This window comes from Oncorhynchus masou, chromosome 5 (assembly GCF_036934945.1).
Source record: "Oncorhynchus masou masou isolate Uvic2021 chromosome 5, UVic_Omas_1.1, whole genome shotgun sequence".
NCBI lineage: Eukaryota > Metazoa > Chordata > Actinopteri > Salmoniformes > Salmonidae > Oncorhynchus > Oncorhynchus masou.
Genome location: NC_088216.1, coordinates 73,436,505 through 73,460,269, shown reverse-complemented (window position 1 = coordinate 73,460,269; position 23,765 = coordinate 73,436,505). Strand labels below are relative to the sequence as shown.

The following is a 23,765-nucleotide window of genomic DNA, read 5'->3' as shown; positions in this document are numbered from 1 at the left end:
GCAGGCAGAAGGGTCAGGCAGGCGGGTACGGAGTCCAGAAAAACAGTAAAGGGTCAAAACCGGGGAGACTGGAAAAATAGAATAGAAACCAGGAGCACGGGAGAGCACGCTGGTTGACTTGAAAACATACAAGACGAACTGGCACAGAGAGACAGGAAACACAGGGATAAATACACTGGGAAAATAAGCGACACCTAGAGACAATCACAAGAACAGGTGAAACAGATCAGGGCATGACAACTATAAACATTTTGGGAACTGCTGATATAAGGAAATAAGTCAATTGAAAAAATTAATTAAGCCCTAATCTATGGATTTCACATGACTAGAAATATAGATATGCATCTGTTAGTCACAGATACCTAAATAAAAAAAGGTAGGGGTGTGGATCAGAAAACCAGTCAGTATTTGATGTGACCACCATTTGCCTCATGCAGCTTGACATTTCCTTTGTATAGAGTTGATCTGGCTGTTGATTGTGGCCTGTGGAATGTTGTTCCAATCCTCTTCAATGGCTGTGCGAAGTTGCTGGATATTGACGGGAACTGGAACATGCTGTTAAACACGTCGATCCAGAACATCCCAAACATGCTTGATGCTCAATGGGTGGCATGTCTGGTGAGGATGCAGGCCATGGAAGAACTGGGACATTTTCCGCTTCTAGGAATTGTGTACAGATAGATCCTTGTGACATGGGGCCGTGCATTATCATGGTGAAACATGAGGTGATGGCGGTGGATGAGATAATGGACCTCAATATCTCATCACGGTATCTCTGTGCATTCAAATTACCATCAATAAAATGCAATTGTGTTCATTGTTCGTAGCCATAACCCCACCGCCACCATGGATCACTCTGTTGACATCAGCAAATGGCTCACCCACACGATCCCATACATGTGGTCTGCGGTTGAGAGGCCAGTTGGACGTACTGCCAAATTATCTAAAACAATGTTGGAGACGGCTTATGGCAGATAAATGAATGTTCAATTCTCTGGCAACAGCTCTGTTGGACATTCCTGCAGTCAGCATGCCAATTGTACGCTCCCTCAACTTGCAGTGGTGTAAATTACTTAAGTAAAAATACTTAAATTACTACTTAAGTCGTTTTTTGTCTGTACTTTACTATTTATATTTTTGCCAACTTTTACTTCACTACATTCCTCAAGAAAATAATACACTTTTTATTCCATACATTTTCCCTGACACACAAAAGTAGTCATTACATGTTGACAGGAAAATGGTCCAATTCACACGCTTATCAAGAGATCATCCCTACTGCCTCTGATCTGGCGGACTGACTAAACACAAATGCTTTGTTTGTAAATTATGTCTGAGTGTACATACATAGACTGTATGTCAATAAAAATGTAAATACAATTGTGCCATCTGACTTGCTTAATATAAGGAATTTGAAATGGTTTATACTTTTACTTTTGATACTTAATTATATTTAAAACCAAATACCATTTTTGAAGTAGTATTTTACTGGGTGACTTTCACTTGAGTCGTTTTCTGTCTTCACTGACATTTTCAACCTCTCCCTGTCCGAGTCTGTAATACCAACATATTTTAAGCAGACCACCATAGTCCCTGTGCCCAAGAACACTAAGGTAACCTGCCTAAATGACTACCGACCCGTAGCACTCAAGTCTGTAGCAATGAAGTGCTTTGAAAGGCTTGTCATGGCTCACATCAACACCATTATCCCCGAAACCCCAGACCGACTCTAATTTGCATACCTCCCCAACAGATCCACAGATGATGCAATCTCTATTGCACTCCACACTGCCCTTTCCCACCTGGACAAAAGGAACACTGATGTGCGAATGCTATTCATTGACTACAGCTCAGTGTTCAACATAGTGCCTTCAATGCTCATCAATAAGCTAAGGACCATGGGACTAAAAACCTCCCTCTGCAACTGGATCCTGGAATTCCTGACAGGCCACCCCCAGTTGGTAAGGGTAGGTAATAACACACTGATCCTCAACACAGGGGCCCCTCAGTGGTGTGTGCACAGTCCCCTTCTGTACTCCCTGTTCACTCATGACTGCACGGCCAGGCACGACTCCAACACAGTTAAGTTTGCCGATGACACAACAGGGGTAGGCCTGATCACCGACAACGATGAGACAGCCTATAGGGAGGTCAGGCACCTGTCCATGTGGTGCCAGGACAACAATCTATCCCTCAATGTGATCAAGACAAAGGAGATGATTGTGGACTACAGGAAAAAGAGGAACGAGCACGCACCCATTATTATCAACGTGGCTGTATTGGAGCAGGTTGAGAGCTTCAAGTTCCTTGGTGTCCACATCACCAACAAACTGGAATGGTCCAAACACACCAAGACAGTCGTGAAGAGGGCACAACAAAACCTATTCCCCCTCAAGAGACTGAGTCCTCAGGGTCCTCAGATCCTCAAAAAGTTCTACAGCTGCACCATCGAGAGCATCTGGTTGCATCACTGCCTGGTATGGCAACTGCTCGGCCTCCGAACGCATGGCACTACAGAGGGTAGTGCGTACGGCCCAGTACATAACTGGGGCCAAGCTTCCTGCCATCCAGGACCTCTACACCAGGCAGTATCAGAGGAAGGCTCTAAAAAATGTCAGACTCCAGCCACCCTAGTCATAGAATGTTCTCTCTGCTAACCACAAGCAGTACCAGAGCGCCAAGTATGTTTCCAAGAGGCTTCTAAACAGCTTCTACCCCCAAACCATAAGACTCCTGAACATCTAATAAAATGGTTACCCAGACTATTTGCATTGGTCCACCCCCCCCCCTCTTTTACACCGCTGCTACTCTCTGTTGTTATCATCTATGCATAGTCACTTTGATAACTCTACCTACATGTACATATTACCTCAACTAACAGCTGCCCCCACACATTGTCTCTGTACCTGTATAGTCTCATTATTGTTATTTTACTGCTGCTCTTTAATTACTTGTTACTTTTATTTCTTACTCATTCTTTTTTTAAACTGCATTGTTGGTTAGGGGCTCGTAAGTAAGCATTTCACTATAAGGTCACTGTTGTTTTTGGCGCATGTGACTAATAAAATTAGATTTCTTGGGTATGACGCTACAAGCTTGGCACATGTGTATTTGGGTAGTTTCACCCATTATTTTCTGCAGATCCTCTCAAGCTTTGTCAGGTTGGAAGGGGAGCGTCACTCCACAGCTATTTTCAGGTCTCTCCAGAGATGTTCGATCGGGTTCAAGTCCAGGCTCTGGCCCGAAGCCACTCCTACATTGTCTTGGCTGTGCTTAGTGTCGTTGTGCTGTTGGAAAGTGAACCGTCGCCCCAGTCTGAGGTCCTGAGCAGGTTTTCAACAAGGAACTCTCTGTACTTTGCTCCGTTCATCTTCCCCTCAAGCTTGACTTGTCTCCCAGTCCCTGCCGCTGAAAAACACACCCACAGCATGATGCTGCCACCACCATGCTTCACCGTAGAGATGGTGCCAGGTTTCCTCGAGACGTGACGCTTGGCATTCAGGCTAAAGAGTTCAATCTTTTTTCATCAGACCAGAGAATATTGTTTCTCATGGTTTGAGAGTCCTTTATGTGCCTTTTCGCAAACTTCAAGAGGGCCGTCATGTGCCTTTTACTGAGGAGTGGCTTCCATCTGGCCACTCTACCATAAAGGCCTGATTGGTGGAGTGCTGTAGATATGGTGTTCCTTCTGGAAAGTTCTCCCATTGCCACAGAGGAACTCTGTCAGAGTAACCATCGGGTTCTTGGTCACCTCGCTGACCAAAGCCCTTCTCCCCAGATTGCAGCCAGTTCTAGGCAGAGTCTTGGTGGTTCCAAACTTCTTCTTTAAGAATGATGGAGGCCACCGTCATTTTTTGGCACTCTTCCCCAGATCTGTGCCTCGACACAATCCTGTCTCGGAGTTCTACAGACAATTCCTTCAACCTCAAGACTTGTTTTTTGCTCTGACATGCATTGTCAACTGTGGTACCTTTACATAGACAGTTGTGTGTCTTTCCGAATCATTTCCAATCAATTCAAGTTGAAGAAACATCAAAGATAATCAATGGAAACAGCATGTACCTGAGCTCAACTTGTCACATAGCAAATGGCCTGAAAACCTATGTAAATAAGATATTTCTGTTTTGCATGTTTAATACATTTGCAAAAATTGTCATTATGGGATATTGACTGTAGATTGAAGAGGAAAAGCATTTAAAATAAGTCTGTAAAGTAAAGGAAATTGGTTAAAGTAAAGGGGTCTGAATGTTGTTATCTGAATGCACTGTATTTTTATCAATACATTACAATTATACAATAGGCCTCCTAAGACAAACAGAACTGATGGCACAGTAACTTTATTCAGAAACAAAGAGTAAACAAACAAAGAGAAACATAAGCATGTATAAATAAAACCATCTGGAGTTTCCAGTTTAAATTATTACCGGTAAACACACCTGACAATTGATAGGCTACACAAACATCAAACTGACGGGAGTAGACAACACAAACATCACATTATAAATGCTTGCATTTACAGTCTCAGAGTTCACATACTGGATCACTGATAGTGTGACATTAATACACTAAGAGGCTTCCTCATTAAGTTGGCTGTCCTTTTCGTACACAGAAAACTTAAGAGCGTTTGTAAATATACATATGGTACATTTTGTCTTGAAAATACTGTACCACTATTATAAGCGCTTGCACTTTGGAAGTTTTGTTCAGAGACAACCACACTGCTTTTTCAGATAGGGATTTGCAATGCCTTGACAATTGAATAGGGGAGAAATGGTATGCACGTCCTGTCCTAATCGCACAAGCTGAACTATTACAGAAATACAAAAGTGCATTTATCGACACATCTTCTGTACACAATATTAATGGTAATTGCTTAGTGTATGATATGTTCATACTATGTTTAATACTGCGGTTGGCATTTGGAGAACTGGACAGGTTGAATCATATTCCCTCTTGTACAGATAGTCATTTTAGTCAGTTAGCAGGCGCTGTTATCCAGAGACTTACAGGAAACATTTGGGTTAAGTGCTTTGCTCAAGGGCACATCAAAATATTTTTTCACCTAGGCAGCTCAGATATTCGAACCAGCGACCATTCGGTTACCGGCCCACTGCTCTTAACCACTAGACCTCCTGTCGCTGCTATGCAAGGGATTTTGTTGATGTAACATATTCACTTTATTTTTGGACAATTGCAACATGCAACATAAACAGAAAGCTCTGCTTAAGCAAAGACCCATATTAGCTTTGCATGACATAAAATGATCAATTAGGCGGCAACCTACAGGCAGAGTGGGACCATTTCAAACCATTTCCAGAAGCCTATGGTATAGCGGCCTTACGGAAGACATTTTCGTTGCCCATTTAAGAGAAAAACACTCAAAATCATGTTGACAAAAACAACCTCTGCCATGTTTAAATCATCACTTAATACTCCACCGGGACTTATCGTAATCATAAGGAAACATTGGACTTTTTTTAAAAAAGGTTAAAAAAAAACACGAAATCTCTCATCACATTTTCACATGTAAATCAGGTTCTGTAAAACATTTAGTGGGTGGATGATAAGGCAAGTTTACCCCAAACACAGCATCATTGATAAGCACTGTACAGTGTGCCTGTCCTTCTACACCAGGGTGTCAAACTCATTCCATGGAGGGCAAATTGTCTGCTGGTTTCTGTTTTTTCCTTTCAATTAAGACCTAGAGGGAGTTCCTTACTAAATCAGTGACCTTAATTCATCAATCAAGTACAAGGGAGGAGCGAAAACCAGCAAACACTCAGCCCGCCGTGGAATGAGTTTGACACGTGTTCTACACGATCATGATCCATACCACCATCATGTCCACTAGACCATGATCTGTTGTATTACAAACACCGTGTAATGCATACAGATTCCTTCTGGTCTGGGGACTTCTGACATTGCACATCTTCCACAGAAAGATTCCCATAGTGATGTCAGAGACAACTTCCTCTGTTCAGTTTCCTGTAATTATTTTGGTGGAGGCCTCACATGACGGACCACTTTCTTCTCGTACACGGTCCTCATGGACTTTTCCACCTGTTTGAGGAACACCTGGGGAATCCGACCACACAGGGTGTTGACTGTGTCCAGAAACTTGGTCTGGAGGGGATAGAACAGCGACTGGAACAAGTTGTCCTCAAAGGGGTACTACGAAACAGAACCATTGCATGCCTCAGAGTTAGACACCAGTAGTGGTAGCTTATCAAACCACACAGAAATCAACAGTACCATTGCTTAATGTAGAGGGGGATGCATATGAATCATATCATCTGGCTAATAAAAGGCATATCTATGGACAGCAGAGGGGGCTGATGTTGCTGTGTGACAAGGATTTCTTTATGTAAACATGTCCACACCGTTTGCTGTCCAAGGAGAAAAGGACAAAGGAAACAATAATCCACTAAAATGAATAGATTCTTACCTCGTGTATTGCATCATAAACAACTTTAAAGGCTGGTTGCTTGTCGTCGTGATACACTCCTCGGTTCCCATGGAGAATGGACACGCCTTCCTCCTCAGCTCCTTTACAGTTGCTCCCATACATGCAGTGATCAGGCCTGTAGTTCCACTGGCATGGGAAGGTGTACAGACACTCTGCAAACACACCGTTATACGTCTGTTACATCAGATTTCTGCACAATGTCCCCAAGGTTGCCAGTGTATACCCTCTCTGATACCAGTATTGTTACTGCCAAAGAGCATTTGGAAAAAAATAAACCTAATGACTTCAACGTGCAATGCTAATCGCTCAGGACCCTTCTAAGTTTTGCTTTACTGATTTAACAATTATCAAATTACTTGCTTTACAACTACACGGATTGTAGTCCTTTTAAACTGCATCAAATCCTGGCTTGTGAACAGAGTATCCCCTTAAACCAGAAACATGGGTACACGTAAAAGAGAAAGATCAGTCATGTTTCCATGGCGAGGCAGATATTACACAGTGACTGGCTGCTCCCACCACATTGCACTGTTTTTCCATTTGGGGATGCTGCTATGGGAATGGTTATTTCCTGGACAGGTTCTAATCATGTTGTCAGACAAACAATGCTCCTGCCAAGTCTACTTAAGGCTTGGAACACTTAATACCCATCTCGCAGACTGCACCGGTGTCAATCTGCTGCTGCAGCCACGGGCTGGTTTAGTTCCACAGCGTTGACTTTATTCAGGATAGTTATTTCTTGTGGATGTATTAGAGAAAACCAAAACCTACACCTGCTTGAAGGAATTATATTGAATTCCGTACGAGCTGACATTCGCGCCAACACCCTTTGGAATTAAATTTTGGGGAAACATTCTAATTTGATACAGGCCTAAGTACAGCTATTGCTCTTGCTGTCATCATGAATGGTGGTGACATTAAATTCAACTTTATTTTCCTATTTGTAGTCAACAAATGTATTCCAAATCAATGACAGCACTCTGCTACATTGAGGAAGAGCGAGGGAGGCAGAGTGTACCAGGGCCCAGTTTTCCTTCATCGTTAAAACCTTCGAAGGAGGTTTCCCAAAACCACCATTATTGACGTTGCACTAGAACGCACTCGTAATTCAACGCCTGCCTCAGACTCATTAGATGCTTTTTTATCACCCGCATCACTTTCTACACAAACGATTTAAGCTAAACATACATTCACATGGTTTATCGTTTCCCTGTGACCACTGATAACTTCAGAACAAAATTGACTACAAATACAAAGTTACCGATATATTTGCAATTGATACAAACAAGCAACATATATTTTAATGCATATGATAAATGCATTAAAATATAAATATATTAGGGAAAGAGGCATACCTAGTCAGGTGCACAACTGAAAGCATTCAACCGAAATGTGTCTTTCGCATTTAACCCTGAATCAGAGAGGTGTGGGGGCTACCTAAATCGACGTCATTGGTGCCCGGGGAACAGTTGTTCTTGGGGATTAACTGCATTGCTCAAGTGTAGAACGGCAGATTTTTAGGCACTACTGTACATACAGTTGAAGTCGGAAGTTTATATACACTTAGGTTAAAACTTAAACCACTCCACAAATATCTTGTTAACAAACTATAGTTTTGGCAAGTCGGTTAGGACATCCATTTTGTGCATGACACAAGTCATTATAGAGATTATATCACTTATTTTTCACTGTATCACAATTCAGAAGTTTACATACACTAAGTTGACTGTGCCTTTAAACAGCTTGGAAAATTACAGACAATGATGTCATGGCTTTAGAAGCTTCTGATAGGATAAGTGACATCATTTGTGTCAATTGGAGGTGTACCTGTGGATGAATTTCAAGGCCTACCTTCAAACTCAGTGCCTCTTTGCTTGACATCATGGGAAAATCAAAAGAAAATCAGCCAGGACCTCAAAAAATAATAATGGTAGACCTCCACAAGTCTGGTTCATCCTTGGGAGCAATTTTCTGACACCTGAAGGTACCACGTTCATCTGTACAAACAATAGTATGCAAGTATAAACACCATGGGACCACGCAGCGGTCATACCGCTCAGGAAGGAGACGCGTTCTGTCTCCTAGAGATTAGCGTACTTTGGTGCAAAAAGTGAAAATCAATCCCAGAACAGCAAAGGACCTTGTGAAGATGCTGGAGGAAACAGGTACAAAAGTATCTATATCCACAGTAAAACGAGTCCTATATCGACATAACCTGAAAGGCCGCTCAGCAAGGAAGAAGCCACTGCTTCAAAATCACCATTAAAAAAGCCAGACTACGGTTTACAACTGCACATGAGGACAAAGATTGCACTTTTTGGAGAAAATGTCCTCTGGTCTGATGAAACAAAAATAGAACTGTTTGGCCATAATGACCATCGTTATGCTTGGAGGAAAAACGGGGAGACTTGCAAGCCGAAGAACACCATCCCAACCATGAAGCACGGGGGTGGCAGCATCATGTTGTGGGGTGCTTTGCTGCATGAGGGACTGGTACACTTCACAAAATAGACAGCATCATGAGGAGGGAAAATTATGTGGATATATTGAAGCAACATCTCAAGACATCAGTCAGGAAGTTAAAGCTTGGTCGCAAATGGGTCTCCCAAGCATACTTCCAAAGTTATGGCAAAAGGCTTAAGGACAACTAAGTCAAAGTATTGGAGTAGCCATCACAAGGCCCTGACTGCAATCCTATAGAAAATGTGTGGGTAGAACTGAAAAAAGCGTGTGTTAGCAAGGAGGCCTACAAACCTGACTCAGTTACACCAGCTGTAAGGAGGAATGGGCCAAAATTCACCCAACTTATTGTTGGAAGCTTGTGGAGCTCTCCCAGAAATGTTTGACCCAAGTTAAACCATTTCAAGGCAATGCTACCTAATTGAGTGTATGTAAACTTCTGACCCACTGGGAATGTGATGAAAGAAATTAAAGCTGAAATAAATCATTCTCTCTTTTACTAGGATTAAATGTCAGGAATTGTGAAACTGAGTTGAAATGTATTTGGCTAAGGTGTATGTAAACTTCCGACATTAACTGTACATTTCATGTTCAATAAATTGAGTTATATTTTCCTACTTGTAGGCTACTGACTGTAATTTGTCTCATATTTTATGTGTGTAAAATGATGTGGCATATCAGTGATTTAATGCATTTTTATTGGTTAAGCATTAGAATAAGCAACCTCAATATTTGCAGCCATATGTGGTAAAATGTCTCTCTATGAGCTGATCCATCGTCAGTATTGTGAAATAATTGGAACGTTAAGGTAAGATTTGAATTGAGAAAGCTGACCCGAGAGCAGCGCTGCCTTTCTTTCGATCCTATCAGTATCGACAAATGCTCCAACGATGCACTTAGCGACTGTTCTCTCTGCATGGTGTTCTGGGAAAGGCGTGTTACATCTTCGGCCGCTGTAGGAAAGATGCATTGTTAAAAACACTCGTAAGCCTAAGTTCCATCGCTATTGGGGAACCGGGCCAAGATTTGTAGTGGAAGAGAGAGGGAGGAAGAGTGTGCCTGAGTTGTAGTGGAAGAGAGAGGGAGGACGAGTGTACCTGAGTTGTAGTGGAAGATGATATTTAAGAGATCTTGGTCACCCCAGGTGATGTGATTCTTGTACTTCTGGTAGAGTGGGTGGAGGAGGTCCTCCCATGACAGGCCACTTGTTATCATGCTGTTCTGGAATAGGAACAAGGACTGGTTTACTCCACAGCCTAGGGAGTAGCTACACATCAAACACTACAGAAATGCCCAATTAAAAAAAAAATCCAAGAATTGCCCATGTTACAATTTCTACTGCTCTTTCTTGGTTGCAGAGAGATGCCAACTTGAGCTTGAATGTGCTGAAGCATTGCTTTAATGCGAGTGTGGCGATTGCAGAGCCTCAGTCTACTCTACTCTGAGCACTCAGATTGTTGACGCTGGCTGTCAATAAGTGACACATCTGTTGCTGGTTGGGTTCAGATAGATACGATTCATTGATAAAAACCAATCTCCTTGCAGCTTTCAGGTAGAAAACAGGGAAGGCATGACCAAAATACCAAACGGAGATGACCAAAAGGCTAATTGATTTATGATGTTCCTTACTTTGAACAGAGTGCTTCGTATCCTTGTGAGGTTCATCAGCATGACTCCTGAGTTGACCCCAGTGACCCCGTAGAAGGGATGGCGTGCAAAGCGGCTATACCAGCCTATCTTAGGGATCTCATGCTCTGGGGCCATAGCAGCCAGCTGGGTGGTGTTGAAGGCCTTGAGGAAACTCCACATATCATCCATGGGCCTGAGGAACAGCACATCTGTATCCACGTAGAGTAAAGAGTCTACATCCTTCAGGATCACCTGTTAGGATAATAATCCGGTTACTATCAGAATAATTAATTTCCTCTTATTCCAGTGATGGTACATAATGCACACACACTACCGTTCAAAAGTTTGGGGTCACTTAGAAATGTCCTTGTTTTCCATACATTAAATTAGTTGCAAAATGAATAGGAAATATAGTCAAGACATTGACAATGTTATAAATAATGATTTTTAATTTAAATAATAATTGTGTCCTTCAAACTTTGCTTTTGTTAAAGAATCTGAAAAGATTTCACCCCATGCTTCCTGAAGCAACTCCCACATGTTAGATTGGTACGTAAGAAGTGCCCATCTAGCCATACGGTCAAGCTGCTCCCACAACGGCTCAATAGGGATGAGATTCGGTGGCTGTGCTGGCCACCCCATTATAGACAGAATACCAGCAGACTGCTTCTACCATAAAGTTATTGTATAGATTGGAGCTGTGCTTTGGGTCATTGTCCCGTTCGGAGGAGGAAATTGGCCGCTAATTAAGCGCCGTCCACAGGGTATGACTGCCATTGCAAAATGGAGTTATAGCCTTCCTTTTTCAAGATCCCTTTAACCCTGTACAAGTATCTTGTACAAGTATCTTTTCTGCATCTTACAAATGTTCTTCTTTGTGATCTGAACACATCAAACTTAGATGTTTCTGTCTATAACACCTTTCCCCCCCATTCTTCCTCTGTCCAGTGTCTGTGTTATTTTGCCCATCTTAATCTTTTCTTTTTATTGGCCAGTCTGAGATATGGCTTTTTCTTTGCAACTCTGCCTAGAAGGCCAACATTCCGGAGTCGCCTCCTCACTGTTGACATTGAGACTGGTGTTTTGTGGGTACTATTTAATGAAGCTGCCAGTTGAAGACTTGGGAGGTGTCTGTTTCTAAAACTAGACACTTTAATTTACTTGTCCGCTTGCTCAGTTGTGCCCCGGGGCCTCCCACTCCACTTTCTATTCTGGTTAGAGCCAGTTTGCGCTGTTCTGTGAAGGGAGTAGTACACAGCGTTGTACGAGATCTTCAGTTTCTTGGAAATTTCTTGCGTGGAATATCCTTTATTTCTCAGAACAGAAATATACTGATGAGTTTCAGAAGAAAGTTATTTGTTTCCGGCCATTTTGAGCCTGTAATCAAACCCACAAATGCTGATGCTCTAGATACTCAACTAGTCTAAAGGACAGTTTTATTTCTTCTTTAAAACAGCACAACAGTTTTCAGTTATGCTAACATAACTGCAAAAGGGTTTTCAATTAGCCTTTTAAAATTATAAACTTGGATTAGCTAACACAACAACATAACATGGGGGGCAACAGGGTAGCCTAGTGGTTAGTGCGTTGGACTAGTAACGGTTGCAAGTTCAAATCCCGAGCTGACAAGGTACAAATCTGTCATTCTGCCCCTGAACAGGCAGTTAACCCACTGTTCCTAGGCCGTCATTGAAAATAAGAATTTGTTCTTAACTGACTTGCCTAGTAAAATAAAGGTAAAATAAATAGAAAAATAAACACAGCGTGCCATTAGAATACAGGTAATGGTTGCTAATGCCTCTGTACGCACATGTAGATACTCCATTTTTTTATTTAAAAAATGCAGTTTCCATCTACAATAGTCATTTACAACATTAACAATGCCTATGACTATACTGTAATACTTATAAATTTGATGTTATTTTAAATGGACATTTAAAAAAACATTTCTTTAAAAATAAAAAAACAAGGAAATTTCTAAGCAACCCCAAACTTTTGAGCAGTAGTGTATATGGGATTTTTTTATTTTACTAGGTAAGTCAGCTAAGAACAAATTCTTATTTACAATGACGACTACACCGGCCGACGCAGGGCCAATTGTGCGCAGCCCTGTGGGACTCACAATCATGGCAGGTTGTGATACAGCCTTCGACTCCAGGGTGTCTGTAGTGATGCCTCTAGCACTGAGATGCAGTGCCTTAGACCACTGCACCACAATGGCTTGACGGAAGATTACAATCACAAAGCAATCTGTTCCTGATGAGAATCAAATAGCACTCAGCCCCTGCAAAGTATAGGGTTTGTGTTGCATCATCTGCCAATCAATAAAGTTGCAGACATGGATTGCTTACCACTTTTTACAACGGTGCAATGTGTACAAAAACCAAGCAATGTGTGCACACGGTTTGATGATTTAAAGATTGTCCATTAAAAAGTCAATGAATGGCAATGCTTTAATTAAGTTATTTAATTAAATCTCTGGGGATTGCATGTTTGTTAAGTAACGGTCAATGGGTATGAATAAAGCCATATATTATCATACTGAGGTAACTGATTATATACCAACAAGTAAAACCCATCATAAAGTTTTCATACTATTATTACCTGGGTATATCATTCTTCTGCCTGCGTAAATCAAGCGAAACGTATCTAATAGAAAATGCATTGGGGTCAGGATGCAGCCCAGAGTGGCATGCTACTAAGAAAACTGATGACATGGGCAATTACCTTAACACATTTTCTAATGAATATAGCTTTATCAGTTTAAAGAATCAGTTCATATGTTTGATAGATATGATTCAAATCAAAGTTTATTGGTCGCGCACACAGATTTGCAGATGTCGCAGGTGTAGCGAAATGCCTATGTTTCTAGCTCCAACAGTGTAGTAATTATGATTAGGTAAACAGAGAGAGAAGAGAGACGATGTGCTGCAGCCTTACAGGGAGAAACAGCCTCTGGGCAGCGCAGGGCTTGAACAGCTTTTTCCATTCCTCTGCATTCCCCACAGAGAACGTGATTGGGTAGATACTGTACTGGAACTTGTTGGAGATAGCATGGGGCCACTGGCTCAGCTGAAAGAGAAACTACACAAAGTTACTAAACATCATAATTTGCTGTGAGAGGTAACACAGCCATTTTTAGATGTAATCCCCGGAAGTCTCATTTAATTTCCAAAGAAGCAAAAGCACAACTTGAGCGCATTTTCAAAAGGTTGAGTCAAGAGGTGTAGAGGAGAGGGATCACTGAGAGAGCAGATGGAAATATTCATTATTCTGACACATGATACACTCCTGAGAGTTCAAATCTACATAAACACCTAAGGAAGTTCCTGTAAACCAATAAAGTAATGTCTTTACAGTAAGGGCAGCGTTGTCGTACATTGACCATGACACTGCCAGTTATTGCTATAACTACTCCCAACTCCCAGTTAAACTAACCTAAACAAAAGGAGGTAGAAAATATTAATCCCATTCTGTCGAGTTACCCCCTCAAAGTCAACACTGCTGTCACACATAAAAGCCTACGATTTTCCGCTCTGTTAGACGCTCAAGCCCTCCATAATCATCAACATTATTAAACAATTTGGCCATGAGACAAAAGATCAGTGTGAGGAGCAGGCAGGATTTCTGCTGATGAGGTGCACAGATCAGAGGTCAATTTTTTTTTTTTTAGCTTGCTTCTAATTCCTGTTTCATCAGCACAAGCCGGATGTGAAACATTCCATCTCCTGCTCACATGCTACTAACCTTTGGGTTTAACCAACTCAACTTCCTGGCTAGCATGAAGCCAATTACAAAGGGGAGGTTCTCAGATGGTAAACATAACATAACTCATAAGCACAGAAAGGGTATGTAGCCGCATGCATGCACGGTGTTTTCGTTTATGTAGGCCAGGGTTCTCCAATCCTGTTTATGGAGAGCTACCCTCCTGTAGGTTCACTCCAACCCCAGTTTTACCTAACCTGATTCAGCTTATCAAGCAGCTAATTATTAGAATCAGGTGTGCTAGATTAGGGTTGGAGCTAAAACCTGCAGCACGGTAGCTCTCCAGGGACAGGGCTGGAGAGCCCTGAATATAGGCTATATACCTTCAGGTTTACAGCTACACAGTAGCATAAGACAATGACTTTCGTAAAGCTTGAGTCGTGAATAAACTAACAGTGACTGAAAACTTGCATGGTTAAAGCGGTGAGGCAAAAGTCTGGGGGATATATGATCTGACCTTGAGATAAAAGGCCTGCAAGGCATTAGAGGGCAAGTGAGAGGGAGATCAAAAAAGGTTAGATCTGTTTTTGTTTTTTTAAACATGCCAATACTCCCATCTGGCAGTGAATGTCATATTACTGAGCATGGAAGAACATTAAACAAGATACTGTCCGTATGAAAAGCATGAGAGTCTTTGAAAATATTCAAATAGTCCTATATTTCATTGAGAATTACAGTGGTCCTTTTCTAGAAACGTACCGTACCTAAAGCCTAGATCATGTACTTTGTTAAGGGGATACTTACCCCCTTTTCAAACTGTGAGGTCAAGGGGTCCTCTGCAAAGATGTGGAATTTGATACTCTTGATGCTGAAGAGGAGGGCTGACTTGACCATGGTGAGCGTCTCATCCAGTCGGTTCCCACAGGCCACCACGGCCAGGTGCATGACCTCCTCAGCATGGGTGCGCTTCGATGCGGGCCGACCCACTCCCATGTCACTCCTCTGTCTGCTACAGGGATACACACAGGGGCAACAAGTATGAGACTCTCCGCTTACAGAAGGCTCCTCAGGCTTGCTCATCAACTGTCAACAGAATGGCAGAGCTGTGCCGCTGCATAGCAACGCTGATACTTCTTCATGGACATGTCAATGGTCATGAGAACAGATTTGAACATGACAGGATGTGGCTTAGACACATATTCCAGACAGTACATAATCACACTGTTTCTACTGACAGACAGCTAACCAACATGTTCATATTCAAGGCCTCCTACAAGACATCCCTGTCATATGCTCAGGGTGAGCAGCACTCCCTCACCATACCCTTCTCCCTCTCCTGTAGTGTAGGTCTGTATATACCCACTGGGCTTTGTTCTCTCATGTTCAAGGCGAAGTTGTTTCTATAGCAGACATAAAAATGCTCTCTGCATAGCAACAGAGACTGCCATTGAATTCAAATGGATTCAGCAGAGCAGAATAAATCACACTCTGAAAAATAAAAATGTGTATAGCTCAACGTAGAACTAGACCTAAATCCTCGAGTTGCATTTTATGTACACACCATATGGGATGGTTTTTATGGTGCGTGTAAATGTAAACATTAGCAAACGCAAAGGAAGAATGGTCCCAAAATCCTTCTTCAGAACAAAGTAGCCCTCATTTGTGTGAGGACTTTGGAAAGGAAACATACTATTTTGCCAGAGGAAAGTGCAACATCTACCTAAGAGAGAGCTTCATGTAGACAAAGAATGTGTATTTTAGTCTAACAAACTGAAGGGGGAAACTGAAATTTGACAGGTGGGTTGCAGGACAGTCTCCAAGCGTGACACTTGGTTTTCTGCATGGCTGAGGGACAATCATGCAACACCGATTACGATGGATGGCAGAGCTCAGAGAAACCTGTCCTCTAGGCTTTGATGGCAGAGGCTCTTTCAAGAACAATTTGTGTTTTTGAACATGTACTGTGTACATTATTACTAGGGGGAAAATTATACACACAAAAATACTGAGGGATAGACATATTGTCTTTTAACCTGCAACCTAACCATAAATGCTCAGAAAATGTGTTGTTCTATGATACATACTGCATTGCGTTATAGATGGCCTGGACCAGTGAAATTAATGTTGTGAACACAGTTAGTTAGACCAAACAAAGCCCCATTATTTATTGTAAGAAGAACATGCTGCTCATGTGAGGTAATCTTACATAGTGTTAGAACTATTTTCCACCCATCTGGAAGCATTTCAAGCTCTAAAGGGATACAAGGACTGCACTAATTATTGATAACAGAGAGTACTGTGCCTACGTGGCCTTGGGCTCGCAACAATCTCTTTCAAATCATGAGGAAAGACAAAACAGCTTAGAAGAGCACAGTGACAATATAGCTTACCTTAATCAACAAATCTATCAAACATTACTTCAACTATTTAGAAATTCCATCAGATACGAGCCACTACTGCAATGCGCTGAAGGCTTGGATAAAAGATGTGTGAAGGGAATGCTATCAGAAGTTTTAGAAAAATCTGAAAAAATGTGTGCTCCCTATGCATAATGGATTTCAAACAGAGGAGGCTGGTGGGAGAAACTATTGGAGGATGGGCTTATGTCTGTAATGGAACGGTATCAAACATGTGGAAACAATGTTTGACTCCGTTCCATTCCAGCCATTACAATAAGCCTGTCCTCCTATAGCTCATCCCACCAGCCTCCTCTGATTTCAATAAAGTAACAGTATCTTTGAGTGAATCATCACCCCTAGCTACATGCATTCTGTTTAACGGATTTCCCAGTTACTCAACGCCAACCTCTGTCAGGAGGTACTTAAGTGAGTGAGCTACCAGAAAGAGAGCTTTTTCCACCTGATGAGGCCCACGTAAGAAGTCTCTCAAACCTTGTCAGGATGCTCGGGTAAGCAGGGAGATTTCAAAGCCCTGCAGAAAGAGAGAGAGCAGTCTCCAGTCATCCAAGATGACATTTTTATAGCTTTACATAATGTCAGTGCAACGGAATACCTTGTTGGCCTCGGGGGACACTGTTTTACAGTATTCCAGATGATGGGGCAAGGAATTTGTTTAAAAGGGCTTATTAAATCAGATGTAACCATTGGGAGGAAAGTTTTTTTTATGGGGACAGTATCATGCATGACCTTTCCTTACACACTGTAAAATACATGCTAAATTGAGCCTGGATGTGAAACATCCATCAGCAGTGGAATATATTGACAAAAATAAGTGCTATTACAATGTAATTGTCTACAACAAGATATTATGACTGTAGAATTTAGTGTGAGCTGGGACAGCTGATGGTATCTGTTGGGAAGCAGCTCTTCTCCCTACTTTTATCCACAGGAAGCAGAGTGATACATCAAGAGGAAATGGTTTGATAAGGAAAGATGGGCATGTTTGTCTATTTAAAGGTGTGTAAGAGGAAGTCTGTTGCATTTGAAGTGATGAAGATGGGAAAATGACACGAACAAAATGGGAAAGAGTAACCAAGACAACATAATAGCTTATATTTTATGGTAATTCTATGCCTCCCTTTCAGCCCTCCCCCTCACCAGAACCAATGGTAAAGTGCCTGAAGCTATGGGAGACGTGCAGTGTTTTTTAAATTTTTTATCAGAGCACTTACTGCTTTGTTTGCTAAACCTGCTTTGGTTATTTTCCTCCATCCCCATTGGCCTCCACCCCATTTCTCTTATCAGTAGAGAGCACATGCGTGTGGGTGTGGTCTCTGCCAGGACACTATGGTCCAGACTGAATGCTTTATAAATGCTTCCAACCAGATCACTGATCAAACAGGACATTGTAGGTGAAAGCAAAATTTACAACAGAAAGCATTGCCTTTAGAACATTGCCTTTAGAATATCAAATCTGGGCTATTATCATATCAGTGACAGCCATGACAGAGGGAATGGAAGGATGTTATGTTTTGGGAAAGAATTTGAGCGGGGCCCAAAATAGTATAATAGGAGACATAACAAAAAACAAATCCACACCTGGACAGAAATAGTGAATGATGACAAACCATTTTCTAGCTATTGTCTGCAAGGCAGAGGAAAGAGGGGATGGTGGCCATCAGTTGAGGTCATCTATATTGGTCTACTTGGGCTTGTCTACTCTGATGGGACATGGCATCACACATCCTATTATACACATTGAGTAGTTCAGCCTCTTGACTTGAAGGTGGAGATTTTTAAATGATATGTAAAATGTATGCTCCTCAATCCCCAATAGTGTAATGACTGGGTCTCCTTGGTCCAATGTATATTCCATCATCTTAGACTCTCTCAAGGTGACCTTTAAACCTGTTAACCACAGGACTTTAAAAAATGCATAAATCCCAGAAACCGCGGGGTACAAAGGTCAGATTCGAGGTCAAACTATCAAATTGATTCCGTTGTTTACAAAGCTACACAATTAGAATATTTTTACAACCCCAAGACACTTCTTTGAGCTGATGTTGGAATTAAATATGCACACAACTTACTGAATAGGTGATACCTTTGCAATAAATGTCATACATCCATCGGTCATTTAGAACAATACATGTGATAATAAAAATAGGATTTGAATGACAAAAGCAAGTTTGGTCCTCTCATGACTGACCAAGCCATTGTTTGGTGCCAACGTCCTTGGAACATAATTGAGCCTATGTATATTTGTTGATGGGGGGGCGGCACGTCTTCCTGAATGAATAAAGAGAGAAAGACGGGATACGTGTGGACTCATTCCATTACTTCCACAGGGAATAAAACCTATATATCTCTGTAAGCAGATAGTCATGCAATCCGTTAAAAGGTGAAAAAAAAATCCCCATCTAACCTTTGAGACATCTTGCGTCTTTAAATGTGTTCCAAACGTTGATGAAAAAAATAGGCGTGGAGAAAAAAAAACATGAATCACATCAACATTAGCAGGCGAGTAATGGTGCGATAATTCCTTACCTCTTTGCGATCGCATTGCCTCCTCTACTGGATACTTTCGTTACTTTTCGGTACGTGAGTGGTTGTTTGTGTGGAATATGAAGTTCATCGAGAGTTTTTTTTGTTAACTTTGATGCAACATTGTTTCGAAGCCCCGAGAACTTCGGAAAATAGTTATCCTCAACTTCTTTCAAAGGCGGATCGTCTGCAGCATTTCCCACAAAAAAGTACAAAAGTAAAAAAACTCCAAAACAGACAGCGATCACAACAATTTTACAATGAATTCTCATCGTGAAAAACTGTTCTGATGATTTGGAGGAGCACAATATTCCTCTTTCATGTCTGTGAATACGCAATAACAGCTAGAGTTGACATTCTGTTACTACTCCGTTTTGCATTGCGCCGGAGATGACCCAGAGCGAAGAGGAGGAGCTTTCCACGTCCATGACCATCACTCAGTGGGAGTTTCTATATTCTCGTACCGTAATCTTTAGAAGAGAAGTGCGAGTGTTTTGTTTGACATCACAACGTGAACTCATTCATCATAATGCATCAGTAGCTATGTTTACATTAAAGCTGCAAAATGCAGAAATCGCTCCGCCAATTCCTGGTTGCTAAAAGTGTAATAGTTCGTCTAATCTAAGTTTATTTGACAAAACAAGCAATGTTTAGTGTAGAGAATCATTGTACCATCTAAACCGTGGTGAAGTATGTTTGAAATACCAAACATATTGTATTTTCAGCTATTTGAAGCTGGTGTACAAAACCGAAAGTAAAAGATACACAAACGAAACTTAAGAACGGGAAGCATAGAAATAGAGCACATAAAACAGATCTACAACTTCTTAGACTTGCTGTCAATGAGAATGACAGATCTATGTGAATTTGGTCAGGTTGCCCAAAAAGTGACATATTGCAACTTTTACTTGTCCAGTGATTTTTTTTGTCAACATTTAAAAAAAAGTTTGCATAGAAAATAGATTGCCTGCTAGGGTGCTGGACGTAATCATGTCACACCTAAAGAAACATTTTAAATCTAAAAAACCTAGTGTAGAATAAAAATGTAGTGGTTGAAGTGTTACCTAATATACACAAGTTTTGTAGTGTTCAGTAGGAAAACAGTAGTGTTTCCAGTTGTAATCAGGTAGAGATTTTTACCACTTGATGTTGGCAGTAAATATGGTACTTGGTACTCCAGTGTATATTTGGCCTTGTGTTTTAGGTAATTGTCCTGCTGAAAGGTGAATTTGTCTCCCAGTGTCTGGTGGAAAGCAGACTAAAACAGGTGTTCCTCTAGGCTTTGGCCTATGCTTAGCACTATTCCATTTATTTCTATCCTAAAAAACTCCCTAGTCCTTGCCGATGACAAGCATACCCATAACATGCTGCAGCCACCACCATGCTTGAAAATATGAAGAGTGGTACTCAATGATGTGTTGGATTTTCTGAACACAATGCTTTGTATTCAGGACATTAAGTTAATTTCTTGCCACATTTTTTGCAGTTTTACTTTTGTGCCTTATTGCAAACAGGATGCATGTTTCGAAATATTTGTATTCTGTGCAGGCTTCCTTCTTTTCGCTGTCGTTTAGGTTAGTATTGTGGAATAACTACAATATTGTTGATCCATCCTCAGTTTTCTCCTATCTCAGGCATTAAACTCTGTAACTGTTTGTAAAAAAAAATATATGTTTTACTCCAAACACAAATGTATACATACAAACAACAACTTACAGATTCACACAAACAATGCCAACATCTCATCTTCCCAGACCCGCAAGCTCACACCTCCATCCCTATTGCCTTTATTATTGTTTGCCACTTGGCCATAAATTGTACCAATTTGTTTAAATTTGGTCGCCCATGCTCTTTCAATATTTAAATAATAAATTAATAGATTTTTCCATTGCGTTCATGATGGTGGATTTATTTCCAAGTTTTTAGTATTTGTTTTTTCAAGATGAGTGAATCGTCCAGCCCACTACACCCAACCATGCCATGTCTCAAAATATACAAACAGACAGATTAAAAGTAAGTTTATATCATAGTACTTCTGACAGACAACTTTCTAGCTCTGCCCAAAATATTTGGACTTCATAGCATTCCCAGAAAGCATAGATTATTGAGTCATACGTTTTACACCTAATGCATGACTGCTGTAAATTCTAATTGTTTTAAAGTCACCATTGGCCTCATGGTGAAATCCCTGAGTCGTTTCCTTCCTTTCTGGCATTTGAGTTAGGAAGGATGCCTGTATCTTTGTAATGACTGGGTGTATTGATACACCATCCAAAGTGTAATTAATAACGTCACCATGCTCAAAGAGATATTCAATGTCTGCTTTTTTATAAACCCATCTACCAATAGGTGCCATTTTTGCAAGGCATTGGAAAACATCCCTGGTCTTTGTGGTTCAGTTTCTGTTTGAAATTCACTGCTGGACTGAAGGACCTTCCAGATAATTATATGTGTGAGGTACAGAGATGACATAGCCATAAAAAAAAGCAATGTTAATCACTATTATAGCACACAGAGTGAGTCCATTCAATTTGTGACTGTAAAGCAAATATTTACTGCTGAACTTATTTAGGCTTGCCATAACAAGGGGGTTGAATACTTATTGGATCAAGATAAATCATTTGATTTTATTAATTTGTAAACATTTCTCTAAACATAATTCCACTGGAATTGTGTGAAGGCTCTCATGTAAAAATATTCCCAGCGTTGAGTAGTTCCCAATCGTTCTGATTATGACGTATTTTAAAATTTCTCACAGCGTGAAAATGTTCCCAGTTTAATAAATGCACGTGCGTCGCTATATGTGGAGGGCTAAACTCGAGCTGATGTTTCTCTCACACCCTCTCGTAGCGCCAATATTTTTGCAATCGCAAAAATCTCTCCTCACGTCAACCCTCAGCATTTTGACGCGCGAGTCGGGTGTTTATATGCTGAAACAGCCACACAATCTCAGCCATCCACATAAAGAAATGTGCGTCAATTATTGAAACGGGAACGTTTTCAAGCTCGGGGAAAATATACATGACGTCACAATCAGAACACAATCAGAACGATTGGGAACTATTTCACGCTGGGAAGATGTTTTACATGACACAGACCAGTGACACAACATCTCAATTTAATCTATTTTAAATTCAGACTAACACAAAATGTGGAAAAAGTCAAGGGGTGTGAATACTTTCTAAAGGTTCTGTAGCATTAAGTGTGGAGTGGAGCTTCATAGTTAAGTGTTGACGTCACATGCCATATTTACCTAAACATCAAGATGTTACCATGGTTACCACATGGCTGGCTATTCGTTTTGAAAGAAGTCTGACTACAAAAGACCCAAGAGTCTCTACAAGCCGGAATGTTGAATAAAATGATATTTACACTTACTTTACCGGTTGTCCGTGCTGTAGGTCCTTTTGGCGATAGGAGGTGGAGATAGGGTACCCACAGGAAAGTGTTTTTCCATTTTTTTGTAGTGTAACTTTTTTCGCACCGGTAGGTTCTGTCTATTATCTCCGTACACATTGCACGTGATGCACAATATTTAAACAATAGCCAAATTTAATCGAACGAAGTCGATCAAAGCGCGTTTCCTCTCAATCAGTTTAATTTTGTTTCATTATTTGTCATCTGACCGTGTGGGACAATGTTCGGTCTGTGATTCGGTTAGGCTCAGCCGTATTGTGCAAGTGTTTGTCTAATGGGAATTGTCAAGACTGAAAATAGACAACCGGAAATACAAACAATATACAGAACAGCATACTTTAGGTCGGGCTGATAATGCTAAATGTTATTGACGAGAGTAAGTATTTCACTCTCGGATTATAACAGACTAGTAACCCGCATACCTTGAAAATTATTCAGCAATTATCATTTATTCGTAAAACACTGTTTCCATCATCATTTGTCACAATAAAGAAATTTAGGCGAAATAAATCCACGCATGTCGACCCGAACAGTTTCAACTAGTAACTATAGCCGGAAAGTAAAACAATGTCTATGTCGTAAAAATTCATGAAAACAAAAATTCGCTTTTTGGTCAACTTGGGGTTAGGGTTAGTTTTAAAATCACATTTTAAGAAGAGAAATGGAAGAAATAGGCGGGGGTTATGATTTTGTTGCTGTGGTAACTAGTGACGACCTGGTTGAACAGATCTACCACCTCTTAGACTTGCTTTCAATGAGAACAGATCTATCTCAAATGTCCATGTGAATTTTGTTGGTCGTTGAGGATGAATAACATTTCAAATGTTCACACGTCACTGTGTTTCATGGAACAGTGCAACTCCAGGGGAATACTGTGACAGTAGCCTCCATGAGTGTGATTGGTCTAAAAATACCTTTGCAAAGTAGTTTGGACCGTATGGCACACTATTAATATGGTTCAAACCCAGATTTGGCTGCACCCTCTCAATTGCTACGCTGGTGGCAACTGTTGGATAATCCCTGCAGTCTCCCAGGCGTCACTAAAACCACTAACAAACAATATATTCTATGACTACATAAAAATATATTCAAACTCCAAATGTTCCCTTTCATTGAGGAAACTGCAAATATTAATATTTTTCCAA

At 40.9% G+C, this 23,765-nt stretch overlaps 1 protein-coding gene across 7 annotated transcripts; it reads right to left on the bottom strand.

Annotated features, from left to right (window-relative positions):
• Window positions 1-4,321: 4,321 nt before the first annotated feature.
• On the bottom strand, window positions 4,322-23,144 carry LOC135540229 (glucoside xylosyltransferase 2-like). 7 transcript variants are annotated; one of them, XM_064966735.1, is made up of 9 exons: window positions 19,207-19,294; window positions 17,099-17,191; window positions 15,065-15,269; window positions 13,496-13,639; window positions 10,556-10,807; window positions 10,024-10,147; window positions 9,761-9,879; window positions 6,446-6,618; window positions 4,322-6,171 (listed from the first exon to the last, which is right to left on the bottom strand). In XM_064966735.1, exons 3-9 carry the CDS (start codon window positions 15,251-15,253, stop codon window positions 6,045-6,047), a joined length of 1,128 nt encoding a protein of 375 aa, XP_064822807.1. In that variant the 5' UTR covers window positions 15,254-15,269; window positions 17,099-17,191; window positions 19,207-19,294; the 3' UTR covers window positions 4,322-6,044. The 7 variants fall into 7 exon arrangements, with proteins under 7 accessions (XP_064822807.1, XP_064822808.1, XP_064822809.1 ...); XM_064966736.1 differs by having other exon boundaries at window positions 17,120-17,191; XM_064966737.1 differs by lacking the exons at window positions 17,099-17,191; window positions 19,207-19,294 and adding an exon at window positions 22,582-23,144.
• Between the last annotated feature and the right edge of the window lie 621 nt (window positions 23,145-23,765).